The 20879-nt window shown below is 43.7% G+C and overlaps 2 protein-coding genes across 3 annotated transcripts; one reads left to right on the top strand and one right to left on the bottom strand.

Moving 5' to 3' along the window:
* Positions 1 to 966: 966 nt before the first annotated feature.
* znf341 (zinc finger protein 341) lies at positions 967 to 10733 on the bottom strand. 2 transcript variants are annotated; one of them, XM_030423111.1, is made up of 16 exons: positions 10628 to 10733; positions 9688 to 9798; positions 8588 to 8778; positions 8206 to 8355; positions 7725 to 8075; positions 7436 to 7619; positions 7230 to 7323; positions 7062 to 7152; positions 6305 to 6491; positions 5871 to 6115; positions 5314 to 5522; positions 4410 to 4506; positions 4052 to 4184; positions 2950 to 3061; positions 2654 to 2724; positions 967 to 2330 (listed from the first exon to the last, which is right to left on the bottom strand). In XM_030423111.1, exons 1-16 carry the CDS (start codon positions 10656 to 10658, stop codon positions 1717 to 1719), a joined length of 2871 nt encoding a protein of 956 aa, XP_030278971.1. In that variant the 5' UTR covers positions 10659 to 10733; the 3' UTR covers positions 967 to 1716. The 2 variants fall into 2 exon arrangements, with proteins under 2 accessions (XP_030278971.1, XP_030278972.1); XM_030423112.1 differs by having other exon boundaries at positions 7230 to 7320.
* Positions 10734 to 11249: 516 nt separating this feature from the next.
* On the top strand, positions 11250 to 20217 carry e2f1 (E2F transcription factor 1). The gene is made up of 7 exons (XM_030424225.1): positions 11250 to 12645; positions 12886 to 12985; positions 14615 to 14834; positions 14994 to 15146; positions 15352 to 15466; positions 15556 to 15838; positions 16374 to 20217. Exons 1-7 carry the CDS (start codon positions 12394 to 12396, stop codon positions 16610 to 16612), a joined length of 1362 nt encoding a protein of 453 aa, XP_030280085.1. The 5' UTR covers positions 11250 to 12393; the 3' UTR covers positions 16613 to 20217.
* Positions 20218 to 20879: the final 662 nt, after the last annotated feature.

Here is a 20879-nt window from a genome sequence, read left to right as displayed (position 1 = left end):
GCTGTTTGTTTCCACATGCGGGGTGAGGTGGTCTTAAGTGTTTGTCACTAGCCTTCAGGTAGCCTTATCTCCACCTTCGTAACACTCTGGACTCTGGTCAGTCCTTCTTGACCCTGGTGTGGAGGAAGCAACCAGACCAGGAGGAGGCTGACGAGTTCTTTTTGAAGAAACTGCTCCAGTGTGTGAAAAGCTGCGACACTTAAGCTGATGGCACGCGGCCTGTTTCAACGGCTCCGTGTCCCTTCAGCTGAGACAACTACTGAGACAAAGTCAGTGTAATATAATGAATGTATCATGATGAAAAGTTGACCGGTAGAGTTGCCTATTTACATTTTTGCCTCAGATGGTTCCTCCTGATGCAGTGCGTTTGTTTTTAATCTTGTTCTGGGTCGATCACATATTAAAATCCTGGGGACACGGTAGTTAAGCAATTATGTAAATATCCTGATGCACTGCTTTTCTTTTCCTCCGGAATTTTTCCATGTACAACTAAACCACTGTCATTCTCCTGTATATGAAAACAAGTTGTAAATGGTGTCAATAACAGATTTTCTTTTGTAAAAGAAAGGTTTTAATAAGAGTTTTATGGTAACACTATATTTTCTTTTCCCTGGTTAATTTCTGATGTACATGAAAGATGTGTAATATAGAAATTGTCACCTTAATAAATTAAATTAAAAATGTGTGTACGTGTGTGTGTGTTTGTGCTGGAGAGGAATGAGAGTATTTGTGTAAGTCGATGAATCTGGTCGATTTATAAATATGATGTGTGGTCATTTCCAGCTCTTAACCAGCTCACACCAGGGAGAGAAGTAGGCAAGTGAAGTAGAAATGAATAAATTCAGAAAAAGCCAGGGCTGGATTAAATGAATAGATTACACTGGGCAGACTGTATTTCAGGGCCCCCTACACTTGTGTGTTGACAATTAGTAACTCCCAAATGATTATTTTTATGCCTAAATAACATTATCTTTTTACATTTTGCTTTAATTATTCAGATTATGAGATTAAAGCGCAAAACTTCAGTTTACAGATGCTTTCTCGTAACATTCCATGAGGCAAAACCATTTGGATAGTTCTCTTGCACACTGACACAATGTTCAGTTTAAATAAATATATAAACAGTTTTTAAAAATTCAGATTTAAAATGTATGTTAAATATGATTTAATGTAGGCAGTTCATGTTCTTCTCCCTTCGGGCTTGGGCCCCCCCGGTGGTCAGGATGTGCTGAGAATGCCTGCGACTGGATCCAGCCCAGGTTATATCGATGACACTTAAACAGAAACACAATTATCAAACTGATCACACGTCACATTAAAAGGGTATGCAATGACATTTATAAGGGTGCAAATATACTTTAAAACTTTAAATAAATTAGTTATTGTGACACAAAATTAGAAAAAAAAATGTTGCCGTTGCTTTTGACATCGTGACATTTGAAATGAACCACTGTGCATTCGTTTGCACAAAGGTTGCACACAAGAACAACAATGGTGCACTGGTTATTTTGGCCATATAGTTACTATATCCCACAAATGACTTACAGTAAACGCAGTAAAAGCAGTGCGTATAATTTAATAACGTTTTAATTTAAAACAAATAATGAGAGAATTTCCCAGAGATCATTGTTTTTTGTTTTTTTTTCTCAAATGAATGGAGTGTGTTTGGTCCGTGTCCAGTATTTGGACCCGTTCCAATGAAGATGACGTTTAAAACTACAAACATGGCTGCTGCAAACAGTTTTGGTCGTTGCTCTGAATCTGCTCCAGAGCCTCGCCGCCATGCTCCATCCTGTCATCCTCCTCCCCTCTTTCCGTCTGTCCTTCAATGGAAGTGATAGACATTGCAGCCTGACAGCCCTCATCCACCCTCCTCCCCTGTCCCTCCTCCTCCTCCTCCTCTTCTTCATCCTCGTCCTCCTCCTCCTCTTCCTCCTCCTCTTCCTCCCCGTGTGTGTCCTCGTGCTCCTGGCTGTCCTTTGAGCTGTCGTCCTTCTCTCCGTCGTCTCCCCCAGTCCTCGGCCTTTTTGCCTTCCTCGCGAACCTGCTTCTCCTCCCGTCATCCTCTCCATCCTTCTCCTCCGCCATCAACTCTCCTGCGACCTCGTCTCCCTCGGCCTCTCCGGCCCCTCCGGCCCCTCCGTCAGATCCTGTCCCGTTCCCAGCGGCGGGACATTTGTGGTCTCTGTAGTAGCTTTGCCTGGTGAATCCCTTGTTGCAGGTGGGACATCTGAAGCGGTAGTTATCTGTGTGGGACTGCTGATGCTCGAGCATGTGAGCTCTGCGGCTGAACGCCTTCTGACAGAACAGACACTTGTAGGGTTTGATACCTGAGGAGAGAGGACTTTATGAGAATTTGTCGTTTTTGAGGCCTCGGTGATACAAACAGTTATTGGATTTTCAAGATCCTATTGGTGTAACTTAATCAAATGTATTTTAATTTGCAGTCAAGTCTCAGGTCATTTATCCAACAGCAATATTTCTACATCTAGGTAACCGCCAATATTTGAATTGGTCAGTCTGTTCACTGATTTTCATATAAATCTGTTCAGTCAAATACACTCTGCTCACAGACTGGATTGGAACGGGCGGATGATTCACTATGAGAACATCATCTTTTTTTGATTAAAAATCTCAGGCATTGTTCTCTCACCAGAATGTGACAGAATGTGGGCCTTGAGTTTGTCCGGCCTGTTGAATTCTTTGGTGCAGCCTACGTGTGTCCTGGGGAGTAAAAAAACACAGAAGCATAATATTAAATTAAATAACATGTAAGAGAGCTGAGGCAGACTGGAAGGCGAGAATCGAAAGAAAGATAAGACTAAAAATAAGGGACAGAAATGTACAAGAGAAGAGGGGAAGGAGAGAAAAGTTAGATGTAAGAAAAACTAAGACCAATAGGGAAGGAGAGAAGGAGGAATTAAAAGCGGGACCACTGAAGAGCCTCACCTAAAGGGACACTTGTACTTCTTAAAGGGTTCATGGATGAGCATGTGTCGCTTCACTTTGTCCTTCCTGTTGAACGTCGCCTCACAGAGGGAGCATTTGTATGGCTTTTCACCTGGAAAATGGAATTCAGCGTCAAAGTCACGCCTTTACTTTGATTAATGATTTAGTTGCACAATAACTACTTTGATGACATGATACACAAATGGTTGGGAACACGATTCAAGTGTTCAAATTCTCTGTAATTGCTTAGCCTTTGAAGGTGTTCTAATAGCTAGTAGCTGAGGAGTTTACTCAGATATAATTAAGGGACTAGGGGTGTGCCAAAATATCGTTACTACGATATATCGCGATATTTCGTCTTGAGGTACGTTATCGATACACTGGTGCCAAATATCGATATTTAAATTTTTTTTTTTTAAATAAATAAATAAAATAAATATATATACATATTTTTTTTTTTGGCCCACCACCACCACCTCTCTTCGGAGGACAGCTTTATCTTTATTCAAACATAGGTATGCAACCAAATAAAATTTTTTAAAAATGGTTTAAGTAGCTCTGAAACCCACACATATAGATATTTAATGATAGTTGTAGTCAGTGTGTGTGTTAAGAAGAGACACTGTGCAATACACTCTTTGTTTACTTGGCTGTCATTCATGTGAAATTGATTGACAATGTTTTGTAATTCCTGTGAAATGGATTCAGTGCAGTCAATAAATTCTGAATTTCTTCAGTGACACAGATATCGTGATGTATTGTGGATGAAATTCCTTGCAATATATCGATTATCGCAGAATCGCTGTATCGTGATATTATCGTTATCGTGGGCAAAATATCGTGATAGTATCGTATCGCGAGGTACCTGGTGATACCTAGCCCTATAAGGGACAATGAAGCCATTAGTTGTTTTAGCAGTAGGCTCTTCTGTCTGATGTGGCAAAATTGTCTGGAGCAGAACTTGTTTGTTAGCCTGAGCAACAACAACAGTTGTCATGGCTAAACAGACAGCAGAAATAGCAACACATCAGCCGCTGACTGGGGTCTCCACGCAAATCATATCAGAAGGACAAGAAGAGCGCTTCACGACAGTCTTTCGGACCTGAGTGGATACGGGTGTGCAGCTTGAGGTAGTGCTCTGTCTTGAAGGCCTTCTTGCAGATCTGACACTTGAACCTCCCTCCAATGCCGTGAGTGGGGAGGTGGCGTCTGAAGTACCTTTCACACGGGAAAACCTGACGGGGACAAGAAAAACAGATCAAATGCTGCACCGAGGCCTTAAAATGTCACACGGAAAACAAAAGCCCTAAAGCTCTCGTACCCATAAGCATGGAATACTTAGACTACTTTTACTGGGGTCAAAACATCAATATAATAATAGCTAACCATACTGTAAAGTGCAACTTTACAAATTCCAAACAATTATAGCTTGCATGTGTTCACATCAGTGTGTCTGGTACCTTTTGACAGTGTGGGCAGGGGAAGCTGTGTGAGGCCGTCAGCAGGTGTTGCTCCAGTGCCTCCTGGGTAGAATACCTGCTCTGACACTTCGCACACCTTGAAGTAAACACAAGAAAGAAGGTGGTGACTGCTTTGCAAACCAACTACAGCAGCTGACTAGCCATACCAGACACAACCCGTGAATCCTTTTCGACCTACATTCAACTGAATGCAGTGTAAACTTATAAACTTTGTTGTTTTTTTGTAAATGTTCAGAATCGCAACATCCCATCGAGGTTGTATAAGGAGCTGAGGACAAACTGCAGCCTTGAGGGAGGAGGGTCAGATTTTTGACATTTGTTTCTGTAATCAGTATGAACAGCAGAGAAGAAGAAGAAAAGTCCATCACGCTCAGTTTAACTGACAGAAGCAAAGGATACTGAATTTGTTTTGAATGTCTCTGTTGCAAAATCTGCAAAGGATAAGGCTATCCTTAAATCCAAATCCTAAAAACCAAACGACTCCCTGTATTTTCTATTCCCTACTTCTCTACCCCAATCTGTGGCACTCAGCCCAAAACCCCATTCAGTCTTACTAAAGATGGAAATGCCTAATAAGTATATAGTTTGCAAATCGATTGCTAAAAAAGCTGGGCCACATAGTTAAATGTTGTTCAAACAGAAATAATTTGCAATTTTCGGGGACTGGTTTTAGGTGCGGATTAATACACAATTGCTGCACTTGTGAGTATTTGTAACTGCAGTATGGTCCCTCCAGGACTGACTCGATATAAACCACAATGCCCCTGTTCGCTGGTTGACATCCATTATTCAGCCAGCTCAGCTGACCCCTGCACGCCTGTGTTCTCTCCTCTGTTGAACTATAAAGAGTAATCAGCAGACAGTGACAGGTGGCTGTGCTGACCTGTAGACGGTGGTCTCCTTGCGCGTGTTCTGTTGCGGGCAGAAGCAGTGGGAGTACTGGTGGACTCCCAGTTCAAACAGTGAGGGGAACACCTTGCTGCAGAGGTGGCAGCGGTAGGTCAGCTGCTCCTGGTGCGTCCGGATGTGCTCCAGGAACTGATCCAACTTCTGGAAGGTCTGGGAGCACGACTTCAACACGCACTTGTAAACCTGCAGGGGAATGAGAGCGGCCATTCGTCTCGTCGCGTAAGATAACACAAATGTAGTGTGTTTACATGTCTCGTCCCATTTACTGCCCGCCATTTTCCGATGCATATCCCTTTCGTATTTGTGCATGGACGGTTCCACCACTTCCTATTACAAAGATTGAAGAATAAAAACACATCGAGATAGGAAACTTGTACGACTACTGTAAGGCTGGAAAAAACAGTGCACAGGCAGACTTTTCAAACCAATCTTTCAACTGCAGGTCCACATATTGAAAAAAATTAATAAAAATCAAAGACAGTGGTCACTTCAATGTATTATCTTTCCACACATCCTTCCCGCTGCGCTCACCTGCTCCCCTTTGTGCTGCGTCAGGTGGGACTTGAGCTGGAAGTAGGTCTTGAACTTGCTGGCGCAGAACTGGCACTGGTAGGAGCTGTCGATCACGACTATCTGCTTGGTCGGAGCTTGGCACTGCGGGTTCTGGCTGGACTGCATCTGTACCTGGGGATGCCCGTTCTGCATGGCCTCCCCTCGGCTGCCCTCTGGATCGGCCTGAGCCTCCGTCACACTTTCCTCCAGCTCCCCTGGAGCTTCTGTAACGAGGTACTGGATTTACTGAAAAATAACTTTTTGGTCCTCAGTAGCACGTGAAAGTAGGATGTATTGCATCCTAGTGTATGTGACTTTTAGTTTTAGCTGGTATCTAATAAACAGGCCACTCAAGCAGATGCGTTTCCGAGCGAATTAATGTTTGGATGTTTGCCGTATTTAACACGTGTTACCTGTTTGAGCTGCTGCCTCCTCTTCTGCTTGCGTTTGAATGTTCGGCTGCTGTGACCCCTCTTCCTCCACTTCACCTTGCTGCTGCTGCTGCTCCCCGCCTCCCTCCTCTTCATTGGATGACATTGGTACCACCTTCACTGTGATTGGTAATCTCGAAACTGTGCTGGCCACTCCCATAGGCCACACCTTTAACATAAAAACTGTTGTTATAACTGTGTTGTTTGCACTACGCCGCATAATGGCACTTAAGCTGGTACAGCAACAGTAGCTTGGGGGGCACGCAGGTTCATAATCAGTTCTAGGTTACTACTAGAATAGGTTTACATGCCTACTGGCTTTAAATAACACATCAGTTTTGTCAAACTGTTTTAGCTCCCGTCTCTTTAAGGTCCCCCCTCCCAAATACTCAATCTCCTCTGATTGGTCAGCTCACACACAACACACGCCCAACCCAACCTGGCACCGCTAACAACAACAGAGCAGCTGTGCTGAATCAATTCTAACGTGCTTTAACAGCTGTTAGGCAGAAGTTAAGCAAATGTGTGACATGGTGTGATGTCACAAAGTCACGGAATTAAAGGAGCAACTACTGACGAGGCGTTTCAGTGTTTTCTGTGGGAGAGAGGAGCTTCTGCTGGACTTTGTCTTGATCTTTTTACCTTTCCAGATCTTTTACATGCACACATACATTTTGTGTGGACGGTACAGACTTTTAAAAAACACATTGAATTTATGCCAGAAAGCGTTACAATGAACCTTGTGTGTCTGCATGTGTTTCTTCACGTTGGACTTTTGGGCAAAGGCTCGTCCGCAGACGATGCACTGGAACGGTTTCTCTCCTGTGTGACTGTAGGAAGAAAACAGTGAGAGGTCAGAAGCGTTTTTTTCGATGGGTGCAGTGTGTCATGCTGGCCAGTAACTCACCTCCTAATGTGCTGCTGAAGATCAAAGTTTTTGGAGAAGATCTTGTCGCAGAAATTACACTTCAGCTTCGGACCTTTTCCTTTCAGCTGCTCTGCTGAGTGAAATTCGGGGGGGAATGAGCATTTATCCCACGATCATCAGAAAGTTCCTATCCGTGGACAATTTAATCAACTGATCAGTGTTGTTTGCTCTCTTCCCTCACGTACCTGTCGCTCCGTCTGGGCTTTTTTTGCTGCTCCGTGGTCGTTTGGGGATGATGACCTTTTCAAAGTCGCCAAGCTCTGTCAGGTTGGTGGTGATGCTGCAGATCTTTGTTTTGGTGCACTGCTTCCCGGGGCTGTAGACGGGAGGCGTGGTGAACGACTGGCTCTCCACACACTGACTGGGCACCTGAGGGAGACAAACGGTCTCAGTGCTTTGTCTTCTGCTGCTTTTTACTCGAATGAATGTCATAATTAATACAGTGACGGTGGCCAAACAGCAAGCTTTACCCACTTGTACAGGATGGAAGGGCTGCAGACCCAGCGTGTGGATCTCTGCACCACCACCCCCAGCCATATGGGGCAGTGTGCTGTACACCTGGACCACTGAGTTGCTGTGGCTCACTGGGACTTGTGAAGAGAGCGACTGCTGCGAGGGCTGTCCAGCTGGCAGGGGGTGTGCTGGAGCCTGACTGGAGGGCAGGGGGTGGGACGACTGCTGCTGCTGCTGCTGCTGCTGCTGCTGTTGCTGCTGCTGCTGTTGCTGCTGCTGTTGTTGCTGTTGCTGGTGATGATGGTGATGATGATGGTGGTGGTGATGGTGCTGCAGATAGGATACACCAGCTGTGTGCATGCTCAAGTTACTCTGCAATAAAAAAAAAAGATATCACTGATGATATTTCTTATGTATATTGTGGTGCCTTTATAAAAAAACCTGATACACAGTGCCTGGCAGGGGTGCGATCTATCTACTATGTAGTGCTGTGCTGTAATACCTGTATAGGCGTCTGCATGGTGGCCATGGGCTGGTCGATGGAGGTAAAGGCCGAGATGGCGGACATGAGAACATCGTCACTGACCAGCACATTGCCTTGGACCAGGGTGTGTGTCAGAGGGGATGGAGGGACTGTGATGTAGGTGGATACCTGATGCAGAAGTGGAGAGTGATACACAACGTATGAATTAAATTTGTGGTTTGGGTTCAGAAAAAACACAAACCAGTGAAAAAGCAAGCACGGCTGGATAGAAGCTAAACTTCTTATCAACCATGCTGAATACTACCATTACAATTAACGACATATGCACTTCCTGGTACACGTGGTCAACTAACTGATTCACTATTAACTTGATACTACTTAGAGACAGTTCCTCAATCACCTGTCTGTTGGCGGGAGTCTGTGGTCCCGAGCTGATTGATGGGACGGGTGTGTATGCGTTGGTTGAGGCCAGGGACACTGTGGACAGGGAGGGCGCACTGGACTGGCACTGCTCCCTCTTGTGTGTCATGAAGGCTGGCAGAGAGTTGAACTGTTTCTTACACTTTCCACACAGGAACACATCCTCGTCGTCTGTAGGGAGGACAAACACGGAGGCTGTAGGCACACGGAGCAACGGAGTGGAAGAATAACAGTCTTATGGCGCTGTACGCTGCAGCCAAACATCCAGATTTTCCCTGTAAATAAAATATCATTTCCACGGTTATGTAGGGATATTTAAAGATTATTTCAATTCTGAACTCCATAGAGGTCTCTGAATCATCCTGACTCTCAACTGGGACCAGCTTGCTTTATGAGACCCTACCAGGTCCTGTTACCCCCGACAACACAGCTCCAAGGGTCAAAGGGAGAAACAAAAGCGTCTCCTGCTATATAAGGTGGCAGATAGGACGGGACTGTCCTTAACTTGTGTAGCACAACAAGCATGATTTTTTAATATGTGACACATGCAAAAAGTTCATTCTGAGGTAGATGAGCTAAAAACTTAAATGCAGCTACTAAACGAGCACTAATCAATAATAAGCGTATTTGTGGCCGACTTGTGACTAGACGCATAAATAAACAAATAAACATATCCAAATAAAAGTAAATAAAACATTAACCTCTTTGAAAAAAAAAAAAGGGCAGAAACGCTATTTCATGCACAAAACTCTGTATATTGAAGAAGTGTATTTATTTGTTTACGTCGACATTCACCAACTAAATGAACTGATTTGAGACCAAATTTGTCACGGTCTGGGTGGCATGTGGATGTCCAATGAACAATTTCCTTAGTGCGCACGGTGCGATAGTCATCAAAATACTCCCAAAACTTTAGAGCAAAAAATAATATTGCACTCAAACGTACCAGAGTCGCTTCAACATTAGATTTTATCAGGAAACAAATATGTTTATTGCATCACAGACCGGATACACATCTTTAAAATGAAATATGACAGTAACAATATCTGAGTGCTTCTTGTCACCCTCGTCATTAAATACCCATTGACTGGATGGTGGACGTTCCCGAAACGTTCTGGTTGTTTGGGTCAGGAACTCCGCCTTGGCCGTCCAGCAGGGACTGGACCGCCAACACTGTCTGGTTGTCCATGCCTGAAGAGGACGGAATGGAAGGAGGGCGAAGAAACACGTTAATAAGTCACACGCTGCAAATCTCCACTGCATTCTGGGCACTCGTGGCTGTGTGTTTCACTGAAATGTGGTTTTCGAGTCTTTTTCTGGGTTTCTAGGTTATAAGCTGACAGGGAAGAACACTTTCTGGCCCTGGAGATGGAAGGGATCCTGCGTCGTGTTAAAACACATTTCAACAGGGGTTAAAAGGGAGGTTGAATAACAATCTGCTGAACATTCAGACGCAAAATAAAAAAAAAAAATGGAGGCTTCAAATCAAGATTAGAAGCTTTTACATAAAGCTTTTTCAGCCACTTCACCTATACTTACTCTATAATAATTTCATAACAACCTTGCTAGATGCTAGTAATGATTAAAGTCTCAGGACAACAAAATACAAAAAGCTAGATGACTAACACAGGCACAGCATTAGTCTTTTAAAGTGCTGTAGCAGAAATACAGTGTATTTTTCACAGAAGGGCCTCCTGCAAAACTGTAACATGCAGTCTCAGTAGCAAGAAGAGACCCACGTCGTTTTACTGCCTGCCTGCCTGCCTGCAGTGCTATGAGAATGGCCTACAGTCATAAGCAGTCCTTTTGGTTTGTAAAACAGATAATCTGTTTGTTTACAGTCAGTCACTATCCCCTCTATGGGATGTTTTGATTGTTATAACCCCCACAGACGCATTACATCGTCTCAAAATGAGTTTTCAACACATATTGATAGCTACATTATACTGACGTTGTTTAAAACACACGTTCGCGTTTAATTCCAGTTGTAGTTACGTGGTTATTAACAAATTGTTCCTACCTTCTAGCACTTCAAATATTGCCTGCGCCATCTTGTAGCTCTTCCGCTGCGCTATGGGCGCTCGATTAGCAGGGGCTGCCTGTTGAGGTGCGCCTCTTTCAACTCACTGCAGGTACAAAGAAAAATCAAACCTAAGAAGTCGGGACAGTCATTCGCCCAAATAGTGTTCAGGATAAACAAATGATAGTACAAGATATAAAATACAAAAGGAAATGTATCTGCTGGAAATGCAGCTTGTTTGTCGATCCGAATCAAAACATTGTGTCTCATGTTTTTCGTAGCTCCAAATAACATTTTTCTGCGTAACACACAATTGAACGTAAGTTTAAGAATGCCAATGAAACGAGCAATAGTTTTAATCTGGAACAACCTGCGAGATATGAAGTGTACGAAATTGTCTGTTCATTTCACGTAAATTGACAAATCGAAGGTGAAACTAGGAAGTTTATTTATGCCGTGGAACCTGAACGCACCTTCGGAGCGATGGCTCTGCGCTCGGTGAAATGACAGACCATCGTTTACACCAATCAGAGGCCGTCCACCCTGCCTTGCGGAAAGCGAAGCTTCTCGACCAATGGTACCCCTCGGATTTGTGCACGTGCCGGTTTCGCGGCAAAAAAGATTTCGCGCGAAAACCGTCCGAGCCTTGTTTAGATGTAGATCAGCTGGGACAATAACAACAATAACAGCCGATAACGGGGTCGGGACGGCGCTTTTATACGTGGACGGCGTGCGGTGTGAGCAACCGAAGGACCCGCTGCTGCCGTTTTAGAGGATGCGTGTGTACTTCCCCGCTTTCTTTGCTTACATTTCCAGTTTTGTCGGACTGCTTCCTGCGTGCCCCAACAAAACGAGGGGGTTGAAGAATTGCGGCTAATAACTTAGCTAGCATGCTAATCTGCCCTATATTCCATAGTCGTCGAAATACGTGTGTACTCTGGCGAACTACCTGTGGCTTCATCACACACACTGGCAGAGGGGCTTCTGAGCTGTGGTGATGCCTTTTGCGCTGTGGATATTTTATTTCGATAGCTCACTTCTGGAATGCTGCTATAAAGTTTTAATAGCCATTTAATTAAGCTCTGTCTTAGCTGTATGGAGAAATAATTGTGTTCTGTATAATTAAATGGGTAGCTAGCCTGCTACGTCGGGTTTGTTGTGAACTTGTGCCGGTCTTTGTTGTTTGGACACAAGCTAGCTCGCTAGCAGGGCTGGTAGCTGTGTTGAGGGCAGTGTGGCCAGGCCTCGCGGCTCTACTGTACTGACAGGAGAGATGATAACAAAAGATTAGCTTGCTCTCTTGCTAGCTCGCTAACCTCCAGCGTGTATTACTGCCATTTATCCCTGCTTTCTTTAGTAATATCTCAGCGGCTCAAGCCTCGGCTCGCGGAGGTTGCGCGCATTCTGTAATATCATTTCATTTGCCAGATTTCCTGTTTGGCAGAACATCCTGTCTTTTGCTGTTTCACCGTCACCTTAAAGTAGTTTCCAGCTGCTAGCTTCCACTATGTTATCCTTTGTGTTTAAGTTATGTAGTTAGTCATAAATTACTTGTAGTAGGTCGATTATAAACATTAAGGTGGGCAAAGAGAGATATAGGAACTTTTTAGAGAAATGTTCAAGCTGCCTGTAAACACCTGCAGGCAAACTTTCAGAAGATCTCATCACTGCTCCTTAAATTGACTGAGCACACCCAGTAGGTGTTGATCCTGTTTTAGTTCGTGGCCCCTCAGCACCCCTCAAGGGCTCCTCAGTGACACACTGCCATGTCAGAGACCCTGATAACAGGCCAGACATCGGAGGATCTGTTGGCCGACTTTGAGACTTTGCTCAACTCTGGGAGTATTAATCTGGGTGAGGACCACCAGATAGTGATCATCACCAGCCCCAGCAATGAGGGACTCCACCCGGCCGCTGCTCCCTCCAGCACGGGGGAAATTCTGCTGTTTGCCACGCCGCAGGGCCCCGCTGATGTGGGGATCCAGGACAAGAGACGACCAGTGCTGGGAAGACCTCCGGTGAGGAGGGGAGGGTGGAGGCGTGGAAAGGACTTGCTTATAAGTGCTTATACCTGAGGGGTGTAGAACATACAAGTCCATCCACCTGTTGCTTTATGATGTCCTGCATTTCATTCAGCTGGGCTTATTTTTCGTCTGTGCTTCTTCTTAATATAATAAGTACATCCTTGTGCTAACATGTGATATAATTATCATAGTTTTTTGACAATGTTTCCTCCGCTGCGTTCTGTATCTCTTCAGGTAAAGAGGAAGTTGGACCTGGACAGTGACCATCAGTATGTCAGCACAACTCGACCGTCCATAGGCCAAGCACCACCCTCCACACCTGCACCTCCCAGAGGTACACACACACACACACACACACACACACCCCTGCAGCTTACTCTGCTGATTCTTCCTCATTGCTGCCCAAAATTCACAGCAGAAGCGACACGTCAGCCGTCCAATCCATACGTGCTGCTCTGACCTTTGCTTCCGCCGTCATTGTCCTAAAAAACAGCTGTCCCTTTATGAGGGCAGACAACAGCCTGCCAACGTGTCTTTGTCTTCAGCAGGCTGACCTCGCATCAGAAATATTTAAATGACAAAAGAGATTTTTTGAGCTCACAGGAAGACAGTGTGCGTTCTTATTCATTCATTCACATAGTTTTCCCCTTGAATAATCATTCTGATTCACAAGTTAAAAATGGAAAGTATGAGCTGTGAATGGTTGCTTATGGAGTCCCATGTCACAACATGCACAAGAAACTAAACTGAAGACAAAGTCGGGGTGTAAGAGACAGGACAGGGTCACATTTTGGAACATGAATTTTTCTCTTCTGTCTTAAAATGGGAAAAGAACAAGAAGACATAATGTTGTGACAACCAGTGCTATCATCAGTTGTGGGAAGGGAAGTGTATCGCAAAAAGTGCAAACGCGGTAGATTCGGTTCGAGGGAGGCTGATTCATGAAAGTTTTGCATGCGGTAGACACTGGAGCAAGACATTTAGTATGAATGTAAAACTGGAATGGCTCAAAAAGTGACACAGTCGTTAAATCAGTCATGAAATCCTCTGTCTCACATTTTCCTTGGAAGTGGAACTGAGAGGGATTCGAGGCAACATTCAGGAACAGTTGTAGAGACGCGTCTCTGTGCCGCCAAGATGTTCCTCGGAGTATCTGGATGTCACGTCCGCTGCATTTAAAATTAAAATTTCGAGAACAAAACTGAACCGAACTTGGTGATGAAATGACGCTTTGATAAATGTCAGGATTTGCTGCGATTTTTCATAAAAGGAGGAAGATATACACGAAAATGACACAAATCATGTTTCTCTGCTTCTGAGAAAATAACTCCGGATGGAAGTAATATATTCATTATGCTACAGAAAATAAGGCAAACACATTTAAATTCAAAGTTAAAACCATTACGCTGGCACCAGGTCTTACAAAACTTGACCAATAATGACATTAAAGGGTAAAAATAACGTAACAGTTCCATTAGAAACTAAACTTGAGCATTTGTAATAAAACATGAGTAAATGAGCATCGCACTTCCCCTTGCCACAGGACGTTACATAGGAGGGAACACAAAGCTGTTCAAACTGAGGACATGTTGGTTAGAGAGAGAGGAGTTCTTGTTTGATGGTTGAGGGTGTTTAGATATGTTTGTATAAGCAGGTATGACATATAAGAAATGTACTGTTTTCTACGAATGTCATGGAGCTGTAACCTAGTAGACTATTCTGCATGTACAGTAGAACTACAGATGACTTTCTAAACAGATAGTCTATATACTATAGTACATGAAGCAGCTACTTTGAGTAATATGTCATTTAAAAGTGACTTATACACATTATCTTGTACACCTTGCCCTTGCCTTAGAGCCCATCATACATAAACATTATTCTGAGTGCCTCCCAGTCTGTCCCAGTCTGTAAAACCACAATTTTTAAACTGATGTTTGTTTCTAAATTTTTTTATTTCCAGTTCCTCGAAGCACAGCGGAGAAGTCGCGTTACGACACGTCCTTGAACCTGACCACCAAGCGCTTTCTGAACCTGCTGTCCCAGTCGGCCGACGGCGTGGTGGATCTGAACTGGGCCTCGCAGGTCCTCGATGTCCAGAAGAGACGCATCTACGACATAACCAACGTCCTGGAGGGAATCCAGCTCATCTCCAAGAAGTCCAAGAACAACATCCAGTGGCTGTGAGTGAAAAAAAAACAAAACAAAAAAACAATACTGTTGTGAGGAAACTGGTGAATTCTTGCAGTAGAAAACAGAAATACATACTGGATATCCATGACTACATCAAATTGGTGTATTGGTCTGTTATTTCAAATTTGCTGCGTTATCTTCCCGTGCAGGGGCAATCGAGTCGATACAGCTTTGGTTTCCCGGCATAAGGAGTTGCAGAGGGAGGTGTGTGACCTCACGGAGGCTGAGGAGCAGCTGGACGAACTCATTTCCAAATGCAACCTGCAGCTCCGAATGCTCACAGAGGACCCGCAGAACAAGAAATATCCTTTTGGTGGCAGGTGATGGCGTTAGGATTGGATCCAAAAAGGGGGAAATCCTGGAAAGGCTAAGTGGCTCGAAAGCAATGATGGGCCGAGGTTCACCGCTTTTTTCGAAACACATTATTGTATAAAAGATATTGCTACACGGGCTCACTTCTCAGTAAGACACCACTGGCTGCTTGTACCCCTTAACCGCTTTGTTCACGTTAGGCTATGTGCGCTGTCAAGACTTGAGGAAGTCGTTTGATTCCCCAGACCAGCTCGTCATGGTGATCAGAGCTCCACCAGAGACCCAGATGCAAGTAACAGAACCCAGCAAGGTACGGCCCTCAAATGTGATTCAGCTTTTTTCTAATAACCTTCATTTCCTGGGTGCGGGATGTTTAACACGTTGGCTTCATCTCTCCAGGGTTACCAGGTGTCCCTGAAGAGCACGCGGGGTCCAATCGACGTCTTCCTCTGTCCAGACGACAGTTCCGGCGTCTGCAGCCCCGTGACAGGAAGCAGTCCCTCGAAACCCAATGCCGACCCCTCCCTGGTCCAACCTCCCGCACAAACCGCAGACCAATCACAAGCCAGAACGTCCACGACCGCCCTGGAAGTGGGTTTATCATCGCCAGCGTCCACGTCGTCCACGGTGACGGCGGCCTCGCAGCAGGACCCCTCGACACTGGTGTTAGGTGGTGACACGGGTGAGTGTTCACGTCTGTCAGAAGTGTTCAGAAACTATTTAAGTGATACTCGTCCCAAAATCCTGAAGGGTAGCCATAAAAAAGCTCTTTCTGGAGCACGCAGGCTGTGGTCAACTTGAATTCATGGCGGTCGACGCTGTTAAATACACAGAGAACAGGAAAGAGGTAAAGTAACTGCAGTCAATTAGAAGGGTTTTGCGGTAATGCGAGTGTCAGTAAATGACGAAATATCTAAATATTTAAGCATAAAAAGGAACCGTAGAGGGTGTGTGCATCCAGTTGAGTTCAGGTGCAGGACAACGAAGAGGCGGCCAGCGAGTTACAACCTACAAGAAATAACAAACAAACTCAAGAATAACAAAGAGATTTGAATAGAAAAATTAAAGGATGCGTTGATAGGATGACTATAAATGTTGGTACAAACAAAGATGAGCCTGTTGAGTGAAGTTTGGAGGTGGAGGAAATATTTGAGGCATCGAGTAACTAGAAGTGTCACTGCTCTTCAGTATTTCTGACCTCTGGCTTTCTGTAACAGAGTCGCTCCTGGGAGGCGACCCGTTTGCCAGCCTCGGAGACATGCCTGACTTTGACTTCTCGCCGCTCTCCTCCTCGGACTTCCTGAACGGAGAGGGCTTCTCTCTCCCGGACGGTTTCATCAACCTGTCGCCCCCTCACAGCCACGACTACCACTTTGGACTGGAGGACCACGAAGGCATCAGTGAACTGTTCGACTGTGACTTTGGGGACCTATCGCAGGTTTTGGGGGACAGTTAGACGGAGAAGGAGGCGAGGAGCTTGTGGGCTTCCCCTGTTTAGGACGTTTCCTCTTTTCCCTCGGGGGGGGGGCTTCTAAAGGAGGATTGGAAATCAACGTTTTATGGACAGATCTTTGACAAAAACCCAGACGGTGTGTTGCAGGGTGTGGGGAAAATGTTTTGCGTCGTGATTGGTTGTCATTCCTGAAATGCTTCTTCCAAAATCTCAAAATAGTCCCCGAAATTGTACAGCACATGATTAGCACTTCTCTTTGGCCATCTAAACATTTTAGACCAAGACTTTAGCTTTAGTATAGCTATTTAAATTATTTATATGAATGTTATTTTGATAATTCGTATCGAGTGAGTTTGTTTGTTTGTTTGTTGCTGTTGTTGATAATGTTTTATCCGAGCGGATTGTGCAGGTGTTGGTGTGTGGAGTATGAACTCATCAGGCTGGTTTCCTTAACACAGATTAGCTTACATGCTACAGCTCATAAGGCCGGTTTCTCGGACGGATCCGGTCTGAGGTTTTTTTCTCTCAAAAGTGGAAACGCTTCTTCGGTGAAACCAGCGTTATGAGCTGAGCCGATTCAGTGCTGGGCTGTCCCAAAAGCATCTTGGAGCTATGTTTCTTCCATAGCGATAAAAGTCATCACAGGCACAAACGTAAAGGCTTCTCCATTGATTATCAATTTTCGTCCAAAACACTGGAATCCTAAATGACTGCTTTGTCTAAAGTCTGTGCGTCTGACAGCGACATTCGAGGTATCGTTGCCACCAACTTGATGGTAAGAGGTCCGGCTCGAGGTCCAGTTTTGATTGCCCCCCGAACCCCCTCTGACCAACAGATGGGCCGTCTCGATGGATCTGAACACAAACAAGGACTAAAGATGCTTTTGGGGACCCTCATCTTTCTTCAAATTGTTTGCAACAATATTTAGGTGACTATGAAAGAGAGTTAGGGCCACTAACTCTCAGGTGACAATTATTTCAGACTTTTTTTTCCCCGCATAATTCTGATTTTTAAACTTTCTTTTTAAACAGAAAAAAGAATCTGTTTAAAAATGAGAAAAAAAAAGTCAGAATTGTGACTGTGGATATTTTGTATTTTTCTTCAAAAGACACATTTCCTTTGGTCATCCGGAGAAAAGCCATTTCAAGAGTCTGGAGGACAGGGGCAGAGACGCTGATGTGGTTTTGAAGGAAACACAAACAAATCAAATCTGAAAGGTCAACATGTTGAGTTGGTGTGTCGGGAAACCAGGAAACCATAATAGTTTGCTGCGGTCATGTTAGCAAAGTCCAAACTAATACTGAACCTGCTGTTTCTCTATTAGTTTGCTAGGCGTTTAGCCATAGTCTCAGGTGTTCGGAGCAGAGCGAAGTCTTAAATCGATTGTTTGTTTGTTTTTTCGAATCGCAAGCGTGTGTGAGAGTGTAACCGTTTTAGATGCATCTCATGGGTGTCGTGTAGGTTGATAATAGGTTTTTACAGGTGTGGAAAACGCTTGCAGACGGTGTGTGTGTGTGTGTGTGTTTTATTGTTTTTTTTCTTTCAACCATGGGTTCAAAAGAAAAAGGGTCACAGATGCCTGCAGGTGAATGATCCCCAAACGACCACTCTGTTATTGTCACGTGGACAACTCGTACATTCGCGACTGCACGTCTTTCTGAAAGCACTCGGTGTTGTCTGTTTATCATGGTAGGGGATTTACATACGGCTGCTTTGCTTTTGCAGATCTGATCAGTGGTAAAGCAGCGATGACTCCACGGAAGGGTTGAGTAGACGCGATGGACTCCTGTTATGTTAAATGTGCACTTCAAATCATTCGAGTAAGTTAATGTTTATGCCTTAAATCAATGACCTCTGCCTTGTGAAGGGAGGTACCTGTGATATCCTATCTCGGCCCCCCAGTAGGATCAATTCCTTCTTGTTTTTGTACAATAGTCGCGTCAGGCTCCGTCTTCACTTTCATTGATTTCCAGTCGAAACAAGCAGCAATAACTAAAGACTTTTTCTTTCACATCATTTACTCAGAGTATGAGGTGGCTACGCGTCTCTACTGTTCTGGTTAGAAATGTCTTCATCAAACTTCTTTTCTGTTTTCTTTTTTGTTCCAAGTTATGTAAGCTAATTTTGCATTCCTGAAGTATTTGGTTTTAGTGTGGGTGTGTGTGTGTGTGTGTGGAAATTGTTTGTTGAATTTCATATTTATTTAAAAAAAGTTTTAAGAGGAAAAAAAAGGTACATTTTTTTTTTTTTTTCATTAATTTTCTGGCAGGAAGCAACCTTAGACCTTTTACGTGGTAAATTTAAGCTAATTGTGCATTTACAAATGTGTCCTTTAGTGGTGAGAAGAAGTACTTTGTCTGTAAATTAGCATCTCATTAGTTAAGTTTATATTTTGCCATGTTTTGTCTCCCATAGAGAATATATTCCCCTGTCCTACCTGTTGTGCATGTGCAACCTTTGCATTGGTAAATGATGCAAAAAAAACAAAAAAAAAATGTTTCAAAAGACAAATATTCAGAAATACAGAATATTTGTAATTTTGACTGAACTGACTAATGTGTAACTTAATGAATATTGTCTTTAATCAGGGCTTTCTCTGTCACATCACGTTAGACTGAAGTGATCTCTATGTTGCAGGCAACATTGCTAATCTAAGGTTGTACATGTATTATATTGTAGCCTTTGGGTGCCTCAGACTGCCGCGTCAATGTGTGAAAACCTTACAACTAGTCATCTTTTGTTTTCTTAAATGTGTCCTCTCGTGTCAGCTCTCTGGAAACCCGAGAATCCAGTGTGTAATATCAACAGCATCAGAGGAGTTCTCAAGTGACGGCAGCGCTGCGGGCCACTGAAATGTTAGGCTTCATTTATAACCTGTGTAACCCTTAGATTGTATCGTATTCTTTTGAAACTGATCAACTTTATTCGCAGAGTGTGAGCAGTTCATCTTGTCAGCGTTTGTCGGATTGTTTTGTCATGTTTTGGTTCTCCGCAGGACGAACGCAGTGCCTTGTTGAGGTGAAACATTTATTGTTAACGGATATTCAATCAGGATTTTGTTGTGAGTGCGGCCGTGGTGATGGAATGCAATGTTTTGAGGTGTTTTGTTTGAAAAAAAAAAAAGTTCAAGTTTTAATTGTACCAGGGTTGAAATCAAATCGCCTTCAGTAAAACTAAAAGAAGATACTTCATTGCATGTATCTTTGGGAATTTTAGGAGTCAAGGCACAACCTATTATTCTGAAAAAAATGGGTGAGGGCTAATACATAATGTAATACGACATTTGATCCAAGGTATACAACACTATAAATATCAGTAAAGCGTGAAAACATTTCTGTGGTTAAACAGATTGAAAGTGAATTGACTTCAACCCTGATCCAGTCGCTATTCAAAGTGCTTTTAAGGGAAACTTATCCAGCAACTTAACAATCAATCACAGTTATTCAGTTTTTTGTTCTACAAATCTTATTTTTGTCACTACATACTGGGTAAAAACAAAACAAAAAAAAATGACAGGTTTGTACTTGCAAATTATTAATGGGCCTCAATATGCCCTTTTGTATCAAATTTGCTTTGACAAAAATAAAAAGTTAACTATTTTTATTCGACCCATTCGTACCACATCTTGTTTTTCTGTGACGGGAACGTCAATCTGACGCAAAGAACACGCCGTCCGATTTGAAAATTTGCTTTGTTAAACTGACCCATCTGTGAAGGAGCTGTCGGAGACTGTTTGGAAAGGAGGCGGACTCTTTTTAAGAAATTCTTGGCAGGTGATTGGACAAAACTACGGGAGAGTATTAGGGCCATGGATGTTGGGACAAAATGAGAGGAGGAGGTTTTTTTTTATTTTGAAAAAAGTCAAAATGTGGAGAGTAAAGTCAACTCTTCTGGACCCTCAAATCCAGTGAGGGGAGCGACTGACAGCAGCTATGCGAGCTGCCCGAGCATCCGGTCTCTGCCATCACTGTATCCTTTCAATTTGAGCTTGCGCGTATGCGGCCACCTCTTCCATGACTGTGTGGTTTTTCATTCTGAACAGACAAAAGCTTTCAGCACAATCTTGTGGAAGTATACTGACAACTTCAGTATGAGCTAAAAGAGAAATCATGTCTTTGTTACTAAAGCCGATTCTTACGTACAGTTTCACCAGTTCATCTACACAAGGCATTTTGTTGAGGCAGTCATACGCGCTGGTTCTCCAAAGGTCAACTTTAATCTTGAAAATAGCAACTTTATTTTCGACATTTCGACTTTTTTCTTGAGGTGC

This window comes from Sparus aurata, chromosome 7, assembly GCF_900880675.1.
Source record: "Sparus aurata chromosome 7, fSpaAur1.1, whole genome shotgun sequence".
In the NCBI taxonomy this organism is placed as follows: Eukaryota; Metazoa; Chordata; class Actinopteri; order Spariformes; family Sparidae; genus Sparus; species Sparus aurata.
This window is presented reverse-complemented; position numbering and strand designations above follow the sequence as displayed.

What these genes read in the sequence shown, in the direction of transcription:
- znf341 (XM_030423111.1), bottom strand. Translation starts at nt 10,658, where the DNA reads ATGGCGCAGGCAATATTTGAAGTGCTAGAAG. An exon ending in AAGGAGACCACCGTCTACAG is followed by an intron (nt 4,507 to 5,313) that starts GTCAGCACAGCC and finishes GTTTACTTCAAG; the next exon opens with GTGTGCGAAGTGTCAGAGCA. An exon ending in AAGTACAAGTGTCCCTTTAG is followed by an intron (nt 2,725 to 2,949) that starts GTGAGGCTCTTC and finishes TTTACTCCCCAG; the next exon opens with GACACACGTAGGCTGCACCA.
- e2f1 (XM_030424225.1), top strand. Translation starts at nt 12,394, where the DNA reads ATGTCAGAGACCCTGATAACAGGCCAGACATCGGAGGATCTGTTGGCC. An exon ending in GAGGACCCGCAGAACAAGAA is followed by an intron (nt 15,147 to 15,351) that starts ATATCCTTTTGG and finishes CGCTTTGTTCAC; the next exon opens with GTTAGGCTATGTGCGCTGTC. An exon ending in GGTGTTAGGTGGTGACACGG is followed by an intron (nt 15,839 to 16,373) that starts GTGAGTGTTCAC and finishes TTTCTGTAACAG; the next exon opens with AGTCGCTCCTGGGAGGCGAC.